Source organism: Lissotriton vulgaris, chromosome 1_1 (assembly GCF_964263255.1).
Source record: "Lissotriton vulgaris chromosome 1_1, aLisVul1.2, whole genome shotgun sequence".
NCBI classification, from domain to species: domain Eukaryota; kingdom Metazoa; phylum Chordata; class Amphibia; order Caudata; family Salamandridae; genus Lissotriton; species Lissotriton vulgaris.
The window spans coordinates 875,394,226-875,410,420 of NC_141685.1; the positions used below are offsets into that span (position 1 = coordinate 875,394,226).

The 16,195-nt window shown below is 50.5% G+C and overlaps 1 protein-coding gene across 4 annotated transcripts in view; it reads right to left on the bottom strand.

The window, feature by feature from the left end:
• The window catches only part of EP300 (EP300 lysine acetyltransferase), a 520,590-nt gene that overhangs the window by 211,723 nt on the left and 292,672 nt on the right, over positions 1-16,195 (bottom strand). For all 4 annotated transcript variants that reach the window (XM_086958296.1, XM_086958288.1, XM_086958278.1 and 1 more), the window contains exon 12: positions 15,995-16,146. In XM_086958296.1, coding sequence (XP_086814422.1) covers positions 15,995-16,146 — 152 coding nt within the window. The remainder of the gene's footprint in view (positions 1-15,994; positions 16,147-16,195) is intronic.

A 16,195-nucleotide genomic window follows, 5' to 3' on the forward strand; every position in this document is an offset into this window, starting at 1 on the left:
GTGCTGGAGCGAGTGCTGCGGTCTGAATTTTTGTATCAGCTATTGAATGCTGTTGATGCTCACTGAATTCGGCTGTGCTTTGGCTGCCAGAGTATCTATTGTCCCGCCCAGATACTGCCGTACGTGGGTGGGACTTTGGATAATTCAGTGAGAATCCCAGATTGTGAAGGCGGCGAATGGTGTGGGACATGTGGACGGCACACTACTCGGCCGACTTTGCTTGGATAAGCCTGTCGTCCAGATAAGGGTAGACGTGAACGTTTGGTCTCCGAAGGTGTGCAGCCACTGTCGCCAGGCACTTTGTAAACACCCTGGGTGCCGTTGTCACTCCGAAAGGGAGGACCTTCAATTGATAATGCGGATTCTGAATGGTGAACCTGAGGTATTTTCTGTGTGACGGGTGTAGCGGAATATGAAAATATGCATCCTTCAGATCTAATGTTGCAAGGAAATCTCCCTGACTGAGTAACGGTAGAACTTGCTGCAATGTTAGCATGTGAAAGTGTTCTGATAGAATGTACTGGTTTAGGGGTCTGAGGTCCAGTATGGGTCTGAGGGACCCGTCCTTTTTTGGGATCAAGAAGTACAGAGAGTACACTGCTGTAGCTCTTTCTTCCACAGGCACGAGCTCGATTGTTCCTTTTTGCAGCATGAGGACTACCTCCTGCTGCAATAAGTGCAAATGCTCTGTGGACATAGGACGGTGTCTTGGGGGTATGTTGGGTGGAGTGGATGTTAACTCCAGACAATAACCGTACTGGTTAAATTTCCTGACCCACCTGTCTGTAGTGATGGATTTCCAGACTGGCAGGAACCGCTGTAGTCTCCCCCCGACGGGTGTTGTATGGTCGGGGGGCAGTGACAAGGCGTCACTGTTTGTTAGTGGCGGAGGATCGGGAGCGGTTTCCACGACCTCTGCCTTTGGCGCTGTTTCCACAATAGCCACCTCTACCTTGTTTGGTGTAGGTGGTTTGCGCGCCACCTTTACTGTACTGCGTTTGCTGGGACAGCTGGCCTCTGGAAACTCCTCTATTGTTTGAGCGACTAAAAGAACCACCCCTGAACTGCTGCGACTGGAGAGCCCCCATAGACTTTGCAGTCTCAGTGTCCTTTTTGATCTTTTCCAAGGTGGTGTCCACCTCTGGTCCAAATAAGTGATCAGGGTTTACAGGCTGGTTTAGTATGGTGGTTTTTATCTCTGGCTTGAAACCGGAGATTCTCAGCCAGGCATGTCGCCGTAACATCACACTTGTGTTAATGGCTCTGGCCGCGGTGTCTGCTGCGTCCAGTGCACACTTGATAGATGCATTTTATATAAGCTTGCCTTCCTGTATGAGCATCTCCGCTGCCTCCTTATATTCATCTGGCAAGTGTTGTAACAGGGTTTCAAGTGTATCGTAATGGGCCCCGTCATATCTGGCTAAGAGTGCCTGAGTGTTGGAAATGCGCCAGATATTGGCCGCTTGAGCTGCCACCCTTTTCCCTGATACTTCTAGCACTTTAGATTCTTTGTCAGGGGGAGGAGCATCACCCGTTGTCTGCGAGTTTGCCCTCTTCCGGGCATTGGAGACAACCAGAGAGTCCAACGGCAACTGTCCCCTGATGTAGGTAGGGTCCCCAGGCGCCGGTTTGTACTTTTTCTCAATTCTGGGGTTTATCCTCCTGGCCCTCGTAGTCTCTTTAAAAATGTCTCCAGCATGTTTCAAGGCACCTTTTAGCATTGGCAGAGTCTTGACAGATCTTTCTGAGGTGGAAAAGGTGTCAAACAAAAAACCACTTCAATAGGGTCAGCATGGAGCTGGACATCATGATTTTTGGCTGCCCTTTCAATAAGTGCATTAAACGCCGCCGAGTCTTCAGATCTCCTGGGTCAGCAGCGTCTGTCCAGGGTTCATTGTGATCTTCAGGATCAGTGTCTATAGGATAACTGTACTCCTCATTGTCACCTTCCCCTGTCTCCACATCCGAGTAAGTGGGCGAGATAGGAGCAGTGTCCTGTCCATGTGGTGATATAGGTTTGACAAGACTGGGTGATGTAGTCAAATGTTTTTTTAATGGAATTTTGTAGGACTCCATAGGCTGTTCTGGGGCGATCTTTAGTTTTTAAATGGAAAGTCTACCCGTGTCTGCGTCGATGAATTGTTCCGACTTCTCTTCAAGCGGAGGTTGTCGATGCTTTGTGACCACCACCGCAGTTGTGGGCTTCGGCCCCGTGGACACCTTTTTGGCCGCTTCGACGGCTGTCTTAGGGGCGAAGGCCTTAGGTACCACTTTCGGCGGCAGCGTGAACTGGATGGGCACCAACGATTTTTGAGGTTTACTGGCAGGCTTAATTGGTGGAGTATCCTTCGGTCCGACCGTTGAAGCCTTCTCCTTAATTTGTTTCAGCGATTCCGACACCTGCTTCGGAAAGGAGGCGGACGGCTGCGTCGAGTCGACGGGTTCCTTGGAGCCACCGCCAGGCGTGGACTTGAGGTTCGTACCGCTCTTAGCTTTGTCTGGTCGGCGCGGAGGATCGAGAACCTTCTGAGCTCCGAATCCTTTGTCTGTGTCGACGGCCTTCGGCGCCGATTTTTTCGGGTCGACGTCGTTGACCAGTTTTTTCGGTGTCCCAGTCTTCGGCTCAACAGCCTTTAGCGACCTCACCGGGTCGATAACACCTTTATGCTTCGTCGGTGCAGATACTTCAGAGGACTTCGAGCCGACCAAAGCAATACGCACTTTTGGTTTCGATTTCGCCTCCAGTGCTTTTGGTTGCGTAGACACCGATGCTTTCACTTTCGATCGGTCAACCTGTGGCTCCTTAGAAGTGTCCGAAGCCGGGCCTTGAGGCAAGGCTGTAGAACCAAGTGTAAGATCTTGGGTAAGGTCATGTGGCGATCCCTCGACCTGAGCCTTATTAAGTGTCTTGGTCTCGGCCCCCGTACCAACGGTTGGGGCTAGCTCCTCGCTAGAGCTATCTTCTACGGCCCCAAAGGCCCCATCGTCGTCTCCTACCTCGTAGACGACGTCTTCATTATCGACCATTTCAATATCAGCGTCGTAGCTGGAGTCGATCTTCGATGCAGGATCAGACAGGTTCTCTCAAACTTCCTGCTAGACTCCCTCATCTTCCTCGGCATCGAAAATTTTCACTGGGTCAGGTGCCGTCTGCTGGGCCTCCTTGCGCGCTGCGCGTCAAAGTCGAATCGTCTTCTTGGAGCGGAAACGAGAACAAGCCATACAGCTGGCTTCATCGTGATCTGGCGACAGGCACTTGATGCACACCGGGTGGACGTCGATGTGAGGATATTTTGAGTTGCACACTGGACATCTCTTTAACTGGCTCCGTTCCATGATCGTTCGTCGATAAGGCCTTTGGCGTCGACCGGGCCTTCAGTGCCGAAAAGCCACGCGGCTCCTCTGGATGTCTGGCTCGGGACTGAGCTGGAACAGAACTGGCACCGATCGCAAGACAATACCGACGATAACTAGAGGCCTTTTGGCCAAAAAGAACGTTTTTTATCGATTCCGAACTTGTTAAGAAATATGCATCCGAACCCAATGGCAGAAAAAAAACAATCTGAGTATGGAGTCGATGCCCATGCGCACTGTAGTCCAGGGGAGGAGCAACCTATCTCGTGATACTTCGAAGACTCTTCCAGGACAACAATGTGCAATCATCCGGACCCAACACTAGGCGGCGATCTATTCACAGATATGAATTCAGCAGCCCACATGCCTCGAACGTTTTAGTTACTGTAATGAATTTTCATGAATGTAAAGCTGTTTTTAAAGTTCACACTTTGAAGCTTTTCAAGGAAAATCTGGCAATGTTATCCAATGGGAGAAAATTCAGGTTGCAGGTAAAGTACGATTGCGTTACTTTTGTAATCGAGTACTGGGCTCCTAGGGCCAGCACTGGGGTCTTAACTCAAAACAGGCAGGTAATTGCGTTTCAGTATTTCATATGATTTTTTAAAAATATTTCAACTTTTCAAAATTAGACACGTATACGAAATTTCATAGAAAAGCAGACAATTGGTTCCTATGGAAAAATGCAGATTACTAGTAAACCGGGTAAGGATTACTTTTGCGGTTCAGTACTGGTCTACAAGGTACAGTACTGGCTTCTCCCCTGATCACAGGTGATTACTTCAGAATTCGGGTGATTTTATATGAATATTTTTAGTTTCCAAAACTTCACACTCAGAAGATTTTTCGAGTCAAACCAGTCAATGTTATCCAATGGCAGGTAAGAGTTATCGGTTTCCAGGTGAGTACTCGACTGGTGAAGGAGTAGTTTCTGTCCAGTGACTCCAGTTCTGTAGTAGGGGTATCTCTGTTATAGTCATAATCTAGTGAATAGTCAAGCCCATGTGTGTGGACCCCGGCAATCGAAAATAATCTCTTAAATTGTCAAATCATGCAGAAACTGCAAAGACACTTAAGAGAGAATTTAAAGACAAATAATGCAGCCTATATCCACAGGCTACACTGGGATATAGGGGAAACAACAGCTTTACTCCGTAATGGGCCGATTGCAGAGATCATCAAGGCGGCCACTTGGAAGTCGGTTCATACCTTTGCTAAGCATTACTGTCTGGACACTGATGCCAGGGCAGATGCTCAGGTTGGGCAGGCTTCGCTGCGGAATTTGTTCGCACAGTAGTGTTGTTAATTTTCTTCTCTCCACCGCCGCTTTGGTGTGGGGATGGGCTTGCCATTCTATTCACTAGATTATTACTATACACAGAGATCCCCTACTACAGAAGGAGTAGTTTCTGTCCTGTAACTCCAGTTCTGTAGTAAGGTTATCTCTGTTATAGTCATAAGCGCCAGCCCTCCTCCCCGGTGGAGAAACATATTCATGTAAGGAATGCTACAGGTCTGGCGTGCTACGCCTTCAAAAAACTGAAAGTAAAAGGGACCTGCTGTGCATTCTGGGACACTGGGAGAAAGTTCTGGAGAGTTCTCTTAAAGGCACAGTATCCTATTTAAGCCACATAATGGCAGCCTATGGGGCTTGTCTGTCCATGCCTTTCTCTCTATCATTCCAGAGTCTTTTACTGCTGGAGGCAAGTTTCTCTATGGAAGAAACTGGGCAGGCTGTGTTGTGTGTGTGTGGTTTTGTTTGGTGGAATCTCTAGTTGAAGTACTGGACAGTGTAGCCTGTGGATATAAGCTGCATTATTTGTCTTTAAATTCTCTCTTAAGTGTCTGCAGTTTCTGCATGATTTGACAATTTAAGAGATTATTTTTGATTGCCAGGGTCCACGCACATGGGCGGGATTATTCACTAGATTATGACTATACACAGAGATCCCCTACTACAGAAGTTAAGGTTCTGGGCATAGACTCGTGGGTCCCCCAGGGTTAGGTAAGTACAGTTGGTTCACTCCTAGCGGCACAGGGGCAGCCGGGTGCAGAGGTAGTTAGGCCCAATGTTATCCAATGAGGGAAAGAGGGCCTCCGTTTGGTGGCTTCTAGCTAGCAGAGCATGCCACGCGGCTGTGGGAGCTGGGCTCCTAGTCACTTGCTCAGGGCAAATGGGGAAGTAGGATAGGGTACAGGTTGCACTGCCAGGGGCACTCGGGCTGCTGGGTGCAGGGTGCTTTTGAGTCGTCGGGCGCTCAATGTTATTCAATGAGGAATTTGAAAAGGGAACAAAGGCTGCAGGCTCGGGGACGAAGGATCTTCTGGAGCGACCTCCCAGCACCATCTCCTCTTAATGGCAGCACTGCACTTACAGTGCCCAGGAATGGCCCTGGGTACTGTAGGGGCACAGGGCTCGTGCACCAGTGCCCACACCTCTGGCATAGGGCGCCCAGCTAGAGGGGTGACAAGTATGCCAGGGCAGTGGGCTCTGTGGGAATGGCACACAGATGTGTGCCATGTCGACTCTGTTTAGACCTGCACCTAGACACTCAGCCTGCAAATGCAGTGTGTGGGTGTCAGGGTACAGGGCCCCTGAGGGTGGCACAATAACGAATAGTTTCTTACCCGTCGGTGTAGTTTTGCAGCTTGAAGATCTTTCTGTATTCACTATGCTGTGCATTATTCCGCGATCTGGTGGTTGGGTCCGGATTCGTAGTCTTTTTTCTCTTTTTTTTTGTAGCCCAGGTGGGCGTCGACGTCCCACCATTTGGTGCACCTTCGTGACATCGGCACGCTTCCTGCGGAAGCTCCCACCCTTGGGCGCTAACTTCGGATTCTTTTTTCTTTTCTCTTTTGTGGTGAATCCATGGCTATGTGTATTAAACTTTCCTTCAACGTAAACTTCTTCACGTATATTTGTCTTTGTTAAACGTTCCTATCTTACTCCATGTCCTTCCACCTTCTCCAGCCTCATCTTTCTGGCGGAGGTGGGTGGGTTCGCTAGTGAATCCAGAAAGATCTTCAAGCTGCAAAACTACACCGACAGGTAAGAAACTATTCGTTTTGCAGCGTGAATCTTTCTGGATTCACTATGCTGTGCATAGATTTCGTAGCGGTTTTGTCACTCATGTGGCGGCTGGGTGGAAGATGAGCGTTGGTTGTTAAAGATATGTTGAAGCACTCTTTGGCCCACTTGTGCTTCCTTGTTCATCTGCACATCTACGCAATAGTGTTTAGTGAAAGTGTGCACTGAAGCCCATGTTGCCGCCAGGCATATGTCTTGGATGGGCGTGTTTGCCAGGAAGGCGATCATTGCCCCTTTTTTTTTTGGGGGGTTGAGTGGGCTCGTGGCCCCTCCGTGAGCTCTTCACCAGCTTGCATGTGGCAGAGCTGTATTGTTTTGGCAATCCATCTTGCTATGTTGTTCTTAGTCACTGGTCTACCCAGGAGACTCCTTGCGAAGGACACAAAGAACTGTTTCGTCTTCCTGTGTTCTTTCGTCCTTTCTATATAGTGCATTACTGCCCGCCTTGCGTCCGGAGTGTGGAGCGCCCTCTCCGCGTTTGACGTGGGCTTCTGGAAGAAGCTAGGTATCTGGATACTTTGGTTCATGTGGAATTTAGATACTACCTTGGGCATGAAATGCGGGTCTGTCCTCATCACGACCCTGTCACTGTGTATTTGTATGTACGGTTCTTGCAGCGTCAAAGCTTGTAGCTCGCTCACTCTGCGTAGCGATGTTATTGCTACTAGAAAGGCTGTCTTCATTGTCAGCATTTGTAGTGATGCTTTATGGATGGGTTCAAACGGTGACTTCATGAGTTCCGCCAGTACCACGTTCAAGTTCCATGCCGGCGGCGGCATCCTCTTGAGTGGCGCTATTCTCTTCGCTCCTTCCAAGAACCTTTTCACTACTCTGGAAGTGAAGAAACTTCTTCCTGTTTCTCCTCTTGTGTATGCCACAATCGCTGCCATGTGAACCCCCAGCGAGGACAAGCTTAGTTTAGCTTTGATCAGGTGCGTGAGGTATCTGAGTACTGTAGACTCTCTAGTCAGTTTTCTCTCCAGGTTTTTCCTGTGGCACCACTGTGTGAACCTCTTCCATTTCTCCCCATAGCGCTTCCGCGTGCTGGGTCTCCTTGCTTCTCTCAGCACCCGAAGTGTGCTCTCTGGTAGTTTTAGATGTGCGAACTCTAAGTCCTCAGGAGCCACGCTGACAGGCAGAGGCTTTCTGGTTCTGGGTGTAGAACTTGTCCCCCTTCCATGGAGAGAAGGTCTCTTCTTTTTGGGAACTTGTGTGCTCTGCCCTGCGACATCTCCATAATCTGAGAGTACCAAGTCTGCCTCGCCCATTGGGGAGCCACCAAGATGAGAGTCATGTTGCTCGACCTGCACTTGTTCAGGACTCTGGGGATCAGTGGCGTCAGTGGAAAAGCGTAGGCAAATTTCTTTGACCAGCTTATCCATAGGGCATTCCCATGGGACATTGGTTCCTGTTCCCTCGATGCAAAGTGTTGGCATTTTGCATTCTGGCGTGTTGCAAACAGGTCAATTGTTGGTGTGCCCCACCTCCTGAACAGGTTCTCTGTCTCTTGGTTGTTCAGTTCCCATTCGTGGGACACCGATGCTTGCCTGCTGAGCCAATCCGCTTCCACATTGTCCTTTCCTGGCAGGTGTATGGCAAGCAGGTCTATCCTGAGTGGGATCGCCCATCTCCATATTTCTTGAGCCAAGCTCGACAGAGGGAATGACTGAGTCCCCCCTTGCTTGTTGATGTAAAACATCGTTGTGGTGTTGTCTGTCTGTATCATCACCCTTTTGTTGTAAAGGTGCTTTTGGAAGGCCTTGAGGGCCAGCAACACTGTTTTCAGTTCCAGGTAGTTGATGTGCTTGACTGCATCTCCTGGGTTCCACAGACCCCTCACTCTGAGCCTGTTCATGTGTGCGCCCCATCCTTTCTGGGATGCGTCTGTGGTGATGGTCACAGTTGGGTCCGGTGGCGTTAGAGGCTTCCCCATCGTTATATTCTTTTTCGTCCACCATTTCATCTCCTCCTGCACATTGTGCGTAACAACCACTAGATCTTCCCATCTTCCTTCTGCTTGTGACCATTGCTGTTGCAGCCACTCCTGTAGTGGTCTCATCTTTAGCCGAACATTGGGGACCAGGTGGATGCACAACGCCATCCTCCCCAAGATCTTGCTCACCATCCTCACTGTCAGAACTTGCCCCTTCTGGTAGTGACGTTTCTCCCTCAGCAGGCTGAGTGTTCTCTTCTCGCTGGGTGTCACTCTGAATTCGACCGTGTTGATCAGGGCTCCCAGGAAGATTTTCACTTGTTCTGGGTCCATGGAGCACTTTCTCCAGTGGATGGAGAAGCCCAGGTTCGTGAGCGTTCTTGTGACCTGTTCTGCGTGAGCTTTGCATCTCGTGTAAGAGCTTGCTTTCACGAGCCAGTCGTCCAGGTAGGGGTACACGTGTATACCCTCCCTTCATAGGTGTGCGGCCACCACCGCGAGGCATTTGGTAAAGACCCTTGGCGCTGACTTGAGCCCGAAAGCCAGGGTTGTGAACTGGTAGTGGTCTTTGTTCACCTTGAATCTTAACATGTGTTTGTGTTTCCTGTTCAGGGGGATGTGCAGGTATGCGTCCTTTAGGTCTATCGTGGACAAGTAGTCCCCGGGCCTTATTTGTGGGATGACGTCTTGCAGGGAAGTCATCTTGAACTTTTGAGTTTTTACGTAGGTGTTCAGGAACCGTAGGTCCAAGATGGGTCTTAGGCTTTCGTCCGCCTTTGGTACTAGGAAGTAGTTTGAGTACACCCCCTTGTTCCGTTCTCTGTGCGGGACTTGTTCTATGGCCTCTTTGAGGAGCAGTTCTTGAGCTTCCTCTTGGAGCAACTGCAGTTCTTTGCCCTTGTGACCCCTTCTCTTTGGCTTTCTGCTTGGTGGATATTTTTCCAACTCTATGCAGTATCCCTGCTGTATAATGTTTAGTATTCACTTGTCTGTGGTTATTTTTCTCCATTCGTGTAGAAAAAATCTCAACCTTCCCCCTACTGGTGTTGTGTGTTCTCTTGAGCCGTGTCCGTGTGAGCCTCCCCTTAGCTGTTGGTGCTCTCCCCCCTGAGGCTTTGGGTGGGTGAGCGCCTCCTTCACGGAGTCACTATTGGGGGGGTTGATCACCACCTCTCCGTCTCTGGCCCCGTCCGTTCCCTCTCCCTCGAAAGGACTGGCCCCTATTCTGGGAGTTCCAATTCTGCCTCTGTTGACCCTGGTGCCATTGGTTGTCACTCTGTTGACCATGGTGGTGCGACTGTTGCAATTGTGATTGCTGGTTTCCCCCTCTACCATTTGGTCTCCTTGTGGGGGTGCCTCTCCGCATCCCCCTGAATTGTAGGGCTCCCATTGATTTGGCTGTCTCATTGTCCTTCTTCAGCTGAGCCAGTTTGTCATCTACTGATGCCCCGAACAGCGTCTCCCCGTTGAAGGGGGTGTTCAGGATGTTATTTTGCACTTCTGCCTTGAAGCCTGATATTCTGAGCCAGGCTTGCCTTCTCTCAGTGATGCCTATGGCCATCAGCCTGCTAGATGTTTCTGCCCCATCTAGGGCGGTCTTCAGGCATGCGTTTGCTATGTCCTTTCCCCCCTCCACGTGGTGGGCTGCCCTCTGCCTGTACTCCTCAGGCATGTGTTTCAGCAACTGGCTCATCTCATCTAAGTGCTGATATTGGTGTCTATTCAGGAGTGCATTGGAGTTTGCCATCCTCCAATGCATAGCGGCATTTCTTTCAATTTTCCTTCCAGTGAGGTCCATCCTCCTGCTTTCCTTATCAGGTGGTGGCCCAGATGTGGTTGGCACGTTGGCCCTTCTTCTGGCCGTTGCCGCGATTATGGAGTCAGCTGCCACGGTGCCCTGGATATAAGGGGGGTCCTCGGAGGAGAACTTTTATTTCTTCTCCGTCCTCAGGGTCACTGACCTGCATGTGGCCGGTTCCTTGAAGGCTTCAGTCCCTTGGGCCGTGACGCTCTTCAGCATGGGCAGGAAGCTGCTTTTCGTCTGTGAGGGGAGCAAAGTCTCTAGCAGGAAGTCAGCCTTTGTCTGTTCCTCCTCCAACTTCACATTGTAGACTGCTGCAGCCTTCTTAACGACCTCATAGTAAGCCCCGATGTCGTCTGGCGGCGAAGGCCTCGAAGGGTATGTCTCCACAGGTTCCCCGGGGTTATCGGCCTCGAGATCCTGCCATTCTTCCTCTAGCGACACCGAGGATTCTGAGTAGTAGCTCTCGCGGAGGTAATCTCCTTCCGAGAGGTAGAAATCCTCCTCTTCTCCCTCATCTGTGGGGTTTGGAGTTTTCGGCGGCTCCTCGGCTTCGAAGTCCTCCTGCACCTCTACCTCTTCGGTGGTCGCAGCGGTCTTCGAGGGAGTCTAGTAGGTCTTCGAGGGAATCGTATAGTTCTTCATTGTTTCCTCGAAGGCTCTCTTCCTCTGGAGCATACTCTCCATTTCGGCCTCGAGCCTTCTTCTCTTTTTCTCCATCTCTGCCGCTTGCTCCGCGTCGAGCTTTTTTCGGCAGGTCTCTTCGACGGTACCTTCGACGTCGAGGCTGTTCTGAGCGTCTTCTCGCTCGAGGGTCCCTTCTCGAGGGCCTGCCCCGACGACCTTTGCTTTTCGCTGGTCTTTGCCATCTGGGAGTCCTTTTCGAAGGATCCGCTGGGCCTTTCGGAGGATGCGGCTTCGGACGCCGAAACTTTCGTCGCCGGCGCTCCTTTCGAGGACTTAGCCTCTGCTTTTCGGGTTCTCCCTCAGGCTTTCTCGGCCCTGTCTGGGTTTTCGGGGTCGTAGACTCTCCTACCTTTTTTGAAGGTCTCACATCGGTCTCTACGACCGTGAAGTCATCTGGTCCCTCGGCGATGTTCTCCTCTTCGTCGGAGGAGGCACCCAGCTGGTAGAGGCTCGGCGTGGTCCCTTTCCCTTGCATCGTGTGGTGGGCCACCCTCTGTCTCTCTCGAACTCTGAGTCTTCGGCGTGAAGATTGAACAGGCGTTGCAATCCTCGCTGGAGTGGTCGATCGGCAGGCAGAGGTTGCAGACCGGATGCTGGTCCTTCTGTGCGTACTTGTGGTGGCAATTACGGCAGAACTTGAATGGGGTGTTGTCCATGTGCTCGCTCAGGGGGCCCCCTGCGCGCACTTTCTCCTTGGCTGTCGAGTATCACGAGGTTTTCTCCTCTTTCTTCGTTCTGGCTCTAGGAGGTCTTCTTCTCCGACTTCCCTCGGTCCTTTTTCCTCAAAAACTTGCTGTATTTCCTTCTTTTCTCCTGAAACTTCTCCGGAGCTTCATGCGACGATCCAGACCCAACGGCGGAAAAAAGAATCTGAAGATGGCGCCCAAGGGTGGGAGCTTCCGCAGGAAGCGTGCCGACGTCACGAAGGTGCACCAAATGGTGGGACGTCGACGCCCACCTGGGCTACAAAAAAAAAAAAAGAGAAAAAAAGACTACGAATCCGGACCCAACCACCAGATCGCGGAATAATGCACAGCGTAGTGAATCCAGAAAGATTCACGCAGCAAAAGTGCTGCAGCCCTCAGAGGTCTTCTCTGGTCACCATGCCCTGGGTACCTAGAGTGCCATTTACTAGGGTCTGACAGGTGGCCAGAGATAAGCCAATTGGGTTTTAGTTTCAACACAGTTTTAGGGAAGGAACACAGGCCCTGGGTACCTGGTTGGCAGGAACCCAGGGCAAACTCAGTCAAAGCATATCAACAGTTCAGAAAAAAGTGGGGGCATACCAATGCAACAAAGATGGCACTTACTCACAGAGTACACTCCCTTGTTTCTTTCTTTGAATGGTACTTTTTCTATCGCATCCTTGTGGAGAAGTAATTGTGCTTCCTCTAGGAGTTGCGCTAGTTGTTTTGCAGAGCGCACCTTTCTTTTTGGTTTCTTGTTTGGAGGCTTCTTTTCCAGTTCCATGCAATATCCGAAGTGTATGATATTCAGCATCTATTTGTCTGTCGTTATTTTCTTCCACTCCTGGAAGAAGTGTTTTAGTCTGCCTCCTACTGGTGTTACATGTTCGTTGATTCCTGATTTTAGTTTGTGTAAGGCCTTTTTGCTTATTTTGTTGTGCCCCCCTTCGAGGTGTTCTGTGGGTGGGCACGTTTGGTGGAGCGGAGTCACTTTGAGGTGGGTTGCTGGCCCCCTCTTCTCGTTTGTCCTCGTCCATTCGCTCTCCCACGAAAGGACTGGCCCCAGGGCTGGTATTGCCAGTTTTGATGCTGCTGGACTTGCTGCGCTTGGTTGTTGCCCTGGTAGTTCTGCTGGAATGTCAGATGTGATGTCCCTGGCTGATTTTCCCCCCTTCCGTTTGGTCTCCGCGTCGGGGTGCCCCTTCTCATTCCTCTGAATTGCAAAGCCTCCATGGACCTTTCAGTTTCATTTTCCTTTTTGAGTTGCGTCAGTTTCTCATCCACTGACGCTCCGAACAGGGTTTCTCCATTGAAGGGAGTGTTCAGAATGTTGTTCTGGACTTCCGGTTTGAAACCGGAGATACTCAGCCAGGCATGTCTTCTTTCTGTGACCCCAATCATCATTAATCTGCTGGATGTGTCTGCGGCCTCCAGGGATTATTTTAGGCATGAGTTTGCTATGTTCTTGCCTTCCTCCACCAGGTGTATTGCTCTCTGTTGGTATTGCTCAGGGAGGTGTTTGAGTAGCGGTCCGACCTCCTCCCAATGCTGGTATGTATGTCTGTTGGGGTATTCGAGTTGGCAATGCGCCAGTGGACTGCTGCATTCCTCTCCATCTTCCTTCCAGTGAGGTCTATCCTCTTACTCTCCTTGTCTGGTGGTGGGCCCGAGTTTGTGGGAACCTTGGCCCTCTTTCTGGCTGTTGCTGCAATGATGGTCAGCCGTGACGGATCCCTGTATGTATGGTGGATCCTTGGAGGAGTGTTTGTACTTCTCTGTCGTAGGTGTGACAGGCCTGCAGATTGAGGGCTCCTTGAATGCTTCCCTTCCCTGGTCCAGGACACTTGGGAGCATGGGGAGGAATGGACTCCTAGTTTGTGTTGGAAGCAGTGTCTGTAAGAGGAAGCAGGCTTTTGGTATTTCTTCCTCCAGTTTCACCCCATATGCTGTAGACGCGTTCCTGATGACCATATTGTAGATGCCAATGTCATCTGGCAGCGAAGGCCTGGAAGGATACATATCTACGGCCTCATCTGGGCTTTTGGCGTCGAGATCCTGCAAATCCAGGTCCTGCACCACTGAGGATGCCGAGCCGAAACTTGTTTGCCGGTCTTCCTCGCCTTCTCCTTCGTAATAGTATAGGCCCTCCTCCTCTTGCTGTTCTTGGGGCTCCTGAGTTTTCAACGGCTCTTTGGCGTTGAACTCCTTTTCATCCTCGACGATGGTCGTCGGCTTCCACGGGATGGTGAACCTTTTCATCAGTTCGTTGAACTCCATTTTCCTTTGCAAGATGTTGTTCATTTAGGCTTCGAGCCTCGTCTTCTTCCTCTCCATCTTGGCCATGTCGACGTCGAAGTTGCCTTCGGGTCTTTTTCCTTCGGCGTCGATCATGCTTTTTCGGGGACGTGCTTCGACGACCTAGGTTTGTCTTCGGATTTCGCCGACTGGTAGTCCTTTTCGAAGGATCCGCTGGGCTTTTTGTCCCTGGATGCAGCTGCGTCCGAATGTTTCGGTGCCAGTGCTCCGTTCGAGGACTTAGACTCTGATTTTCCGAGAGTCTGTCAGGGTCTTAGGGGTCGATGTCTCTCTTACCTCCTTTGTTGTTTTTGCATCGGTCTCCATGGCCGTGTAGTCATCTGGTCCCTCGGCGATGTTGTCCTCTTCCCCACTGGAGAGGCCCAAGTCCCGGAGCGACGGAGGTTGACCTTGGCCTTACATGTTGTTGGCTCTCCTCTGTCTCGCTCTTACCCTGAACGTCTTCGGGGTAAAAACGGAGCAGGCGTTGCAATCCTTGCTCTCGTGGTCGACCGGCAGGCAGAGGTTGCAAACCGGATGCTGGTCCTTCTGTGCGTACTTGTGGTGGCAATTGCGGTAGAATTTGAAACGTGTTTTGTCCATTCCTGTGCTCAGGGGGCCCCCTGTGTGCGCATTCTCAGTTGAATGTTCTCTTTCCTCTTAGTCTTCCCGGTTCAGTGGTCTTGCTTGGAGAAGTATTCTCCAATTTTTTTTGTTGTTTTTGTGCCTTTTTCCTCTTCTTTTCTCCAAAAACTCTGGAACCTCATGGAGACAATCCAGACCCAACGGCGGAAAAAAGAATCTAAAGGTGGGAGCTTCCGCAGGTAGCGTGCCGACGACACAGGAAGGACACCAAAATGTGAGACGTCGACACCCACATGGGTTACGGGGAAAGAAAAAAAAAAAAAGGAAAAAAAGACTGATTCGGACCCAACCACTAGATCGCGGAATGACGCACAGCATAGTGAATCCAGAAAGATTCATACTGCATAAATCAAGTTATCAGTCTTTAGGTAAGTACTCGGCTGGCAGAGTTAAGGGTTCTGGGGGTAGACTCAGGGGTCTCCCAGGGTCAAGTAAGTACAGTTGTTACACCGTCAGCGGCAGCCGGGTGCAGAGTGAGTAGTCCCAATGTTAGCCTATAGCGAGTAGGGGACCTGGTTGGTGGCTGCTAGCAGGCAGGCCACGTGGCTGCGGGAGCTGAGCTCCTGGTCACTTACACAGGGTAAGTGGGGAAGTAGGATGGGACAGATGCTGCACTTCCAGTGGCACTCGGGCAGCTGGGTGTAGGGTGCTTTTGGGCCGTCCAGCGCAGTATGTATTTCAATGGGAAAGCTGGATGTCGAACAAAGACTGCAGACTCGGGGACAGAGATTCTTCAGGTGCGACCACCACTTCGAGAGGTACTTGTGGTGGCAATTGCGGCAGAATTTGAAAGGTGTTTTGTCCATTCCTGTGCTCAGGGGGCCCCCTGTGTGCGCATTCTCAGTTGGACGTCGAATTTTTCGATGTTCTCTTTCCTGTCTGGAGCTTGGGAGATTCAAAGGATGAGGAATCTGTTCGATTTAAAAGAAAATGCACCAAAAAAATCCAGACTCACCCACTAGTTGGCATGATAAAAACAAATGACTGCAACAGAGTGATACCACGCAAGCTTAGAATTCTGCATTTTAAGATTATCCTCAAACAGGAAATTAGCTACAACCAGTAGGGAGCCATCTCTGTAGCATTGTAAAGATGGCCTGCAGGTTACCAAAGACGTAAAAGCAACATGCGCGAAGACCATACAGTTCGAGGACTGGACAGAAAATGACTGAGCTCTATAACCAGGATCTGAAGAGCACCCAAAATATAAACCCTACCACCTTTTGCTTTCAAAAACTGGTCAACAGGTGGCACAGTTCAAGCCAGTGTTACCCTTGCCACTCACAGCAACAGGATCTTTTACCCACATTAAGTAGCTGTAAACTACCCTAGCTATGGAATCCTAGGCTACCCACATGGAAAGTTAGCACAGTCAAATTAACTCAGATTCCTGCATTTCAGTCATACATTTTAAGGAGAGATGGGTCACCGAAGTGTTTTCTGCTACATTAGAGGGTCAGGATTGTACCCAGACTTCACCAAGGAGGTAGCGTGCAAACACTGACCTGCTGCTGAGACATAGGCATCACCTGCCCAATTTGCGATGGGTGCTGCGGACCAGGCCCAGGATGTTGAAGTCCAGGGTGCTGGAGTGGTGCCGCTGTCCGGGGTCCCATAGATTGCATTGGCATTCCCATCTGACCAAACTGGTTTATCCCTGCAAAAAACAGAGCAAAGAAGGCAAGATGACAATAATGCATGGGGTA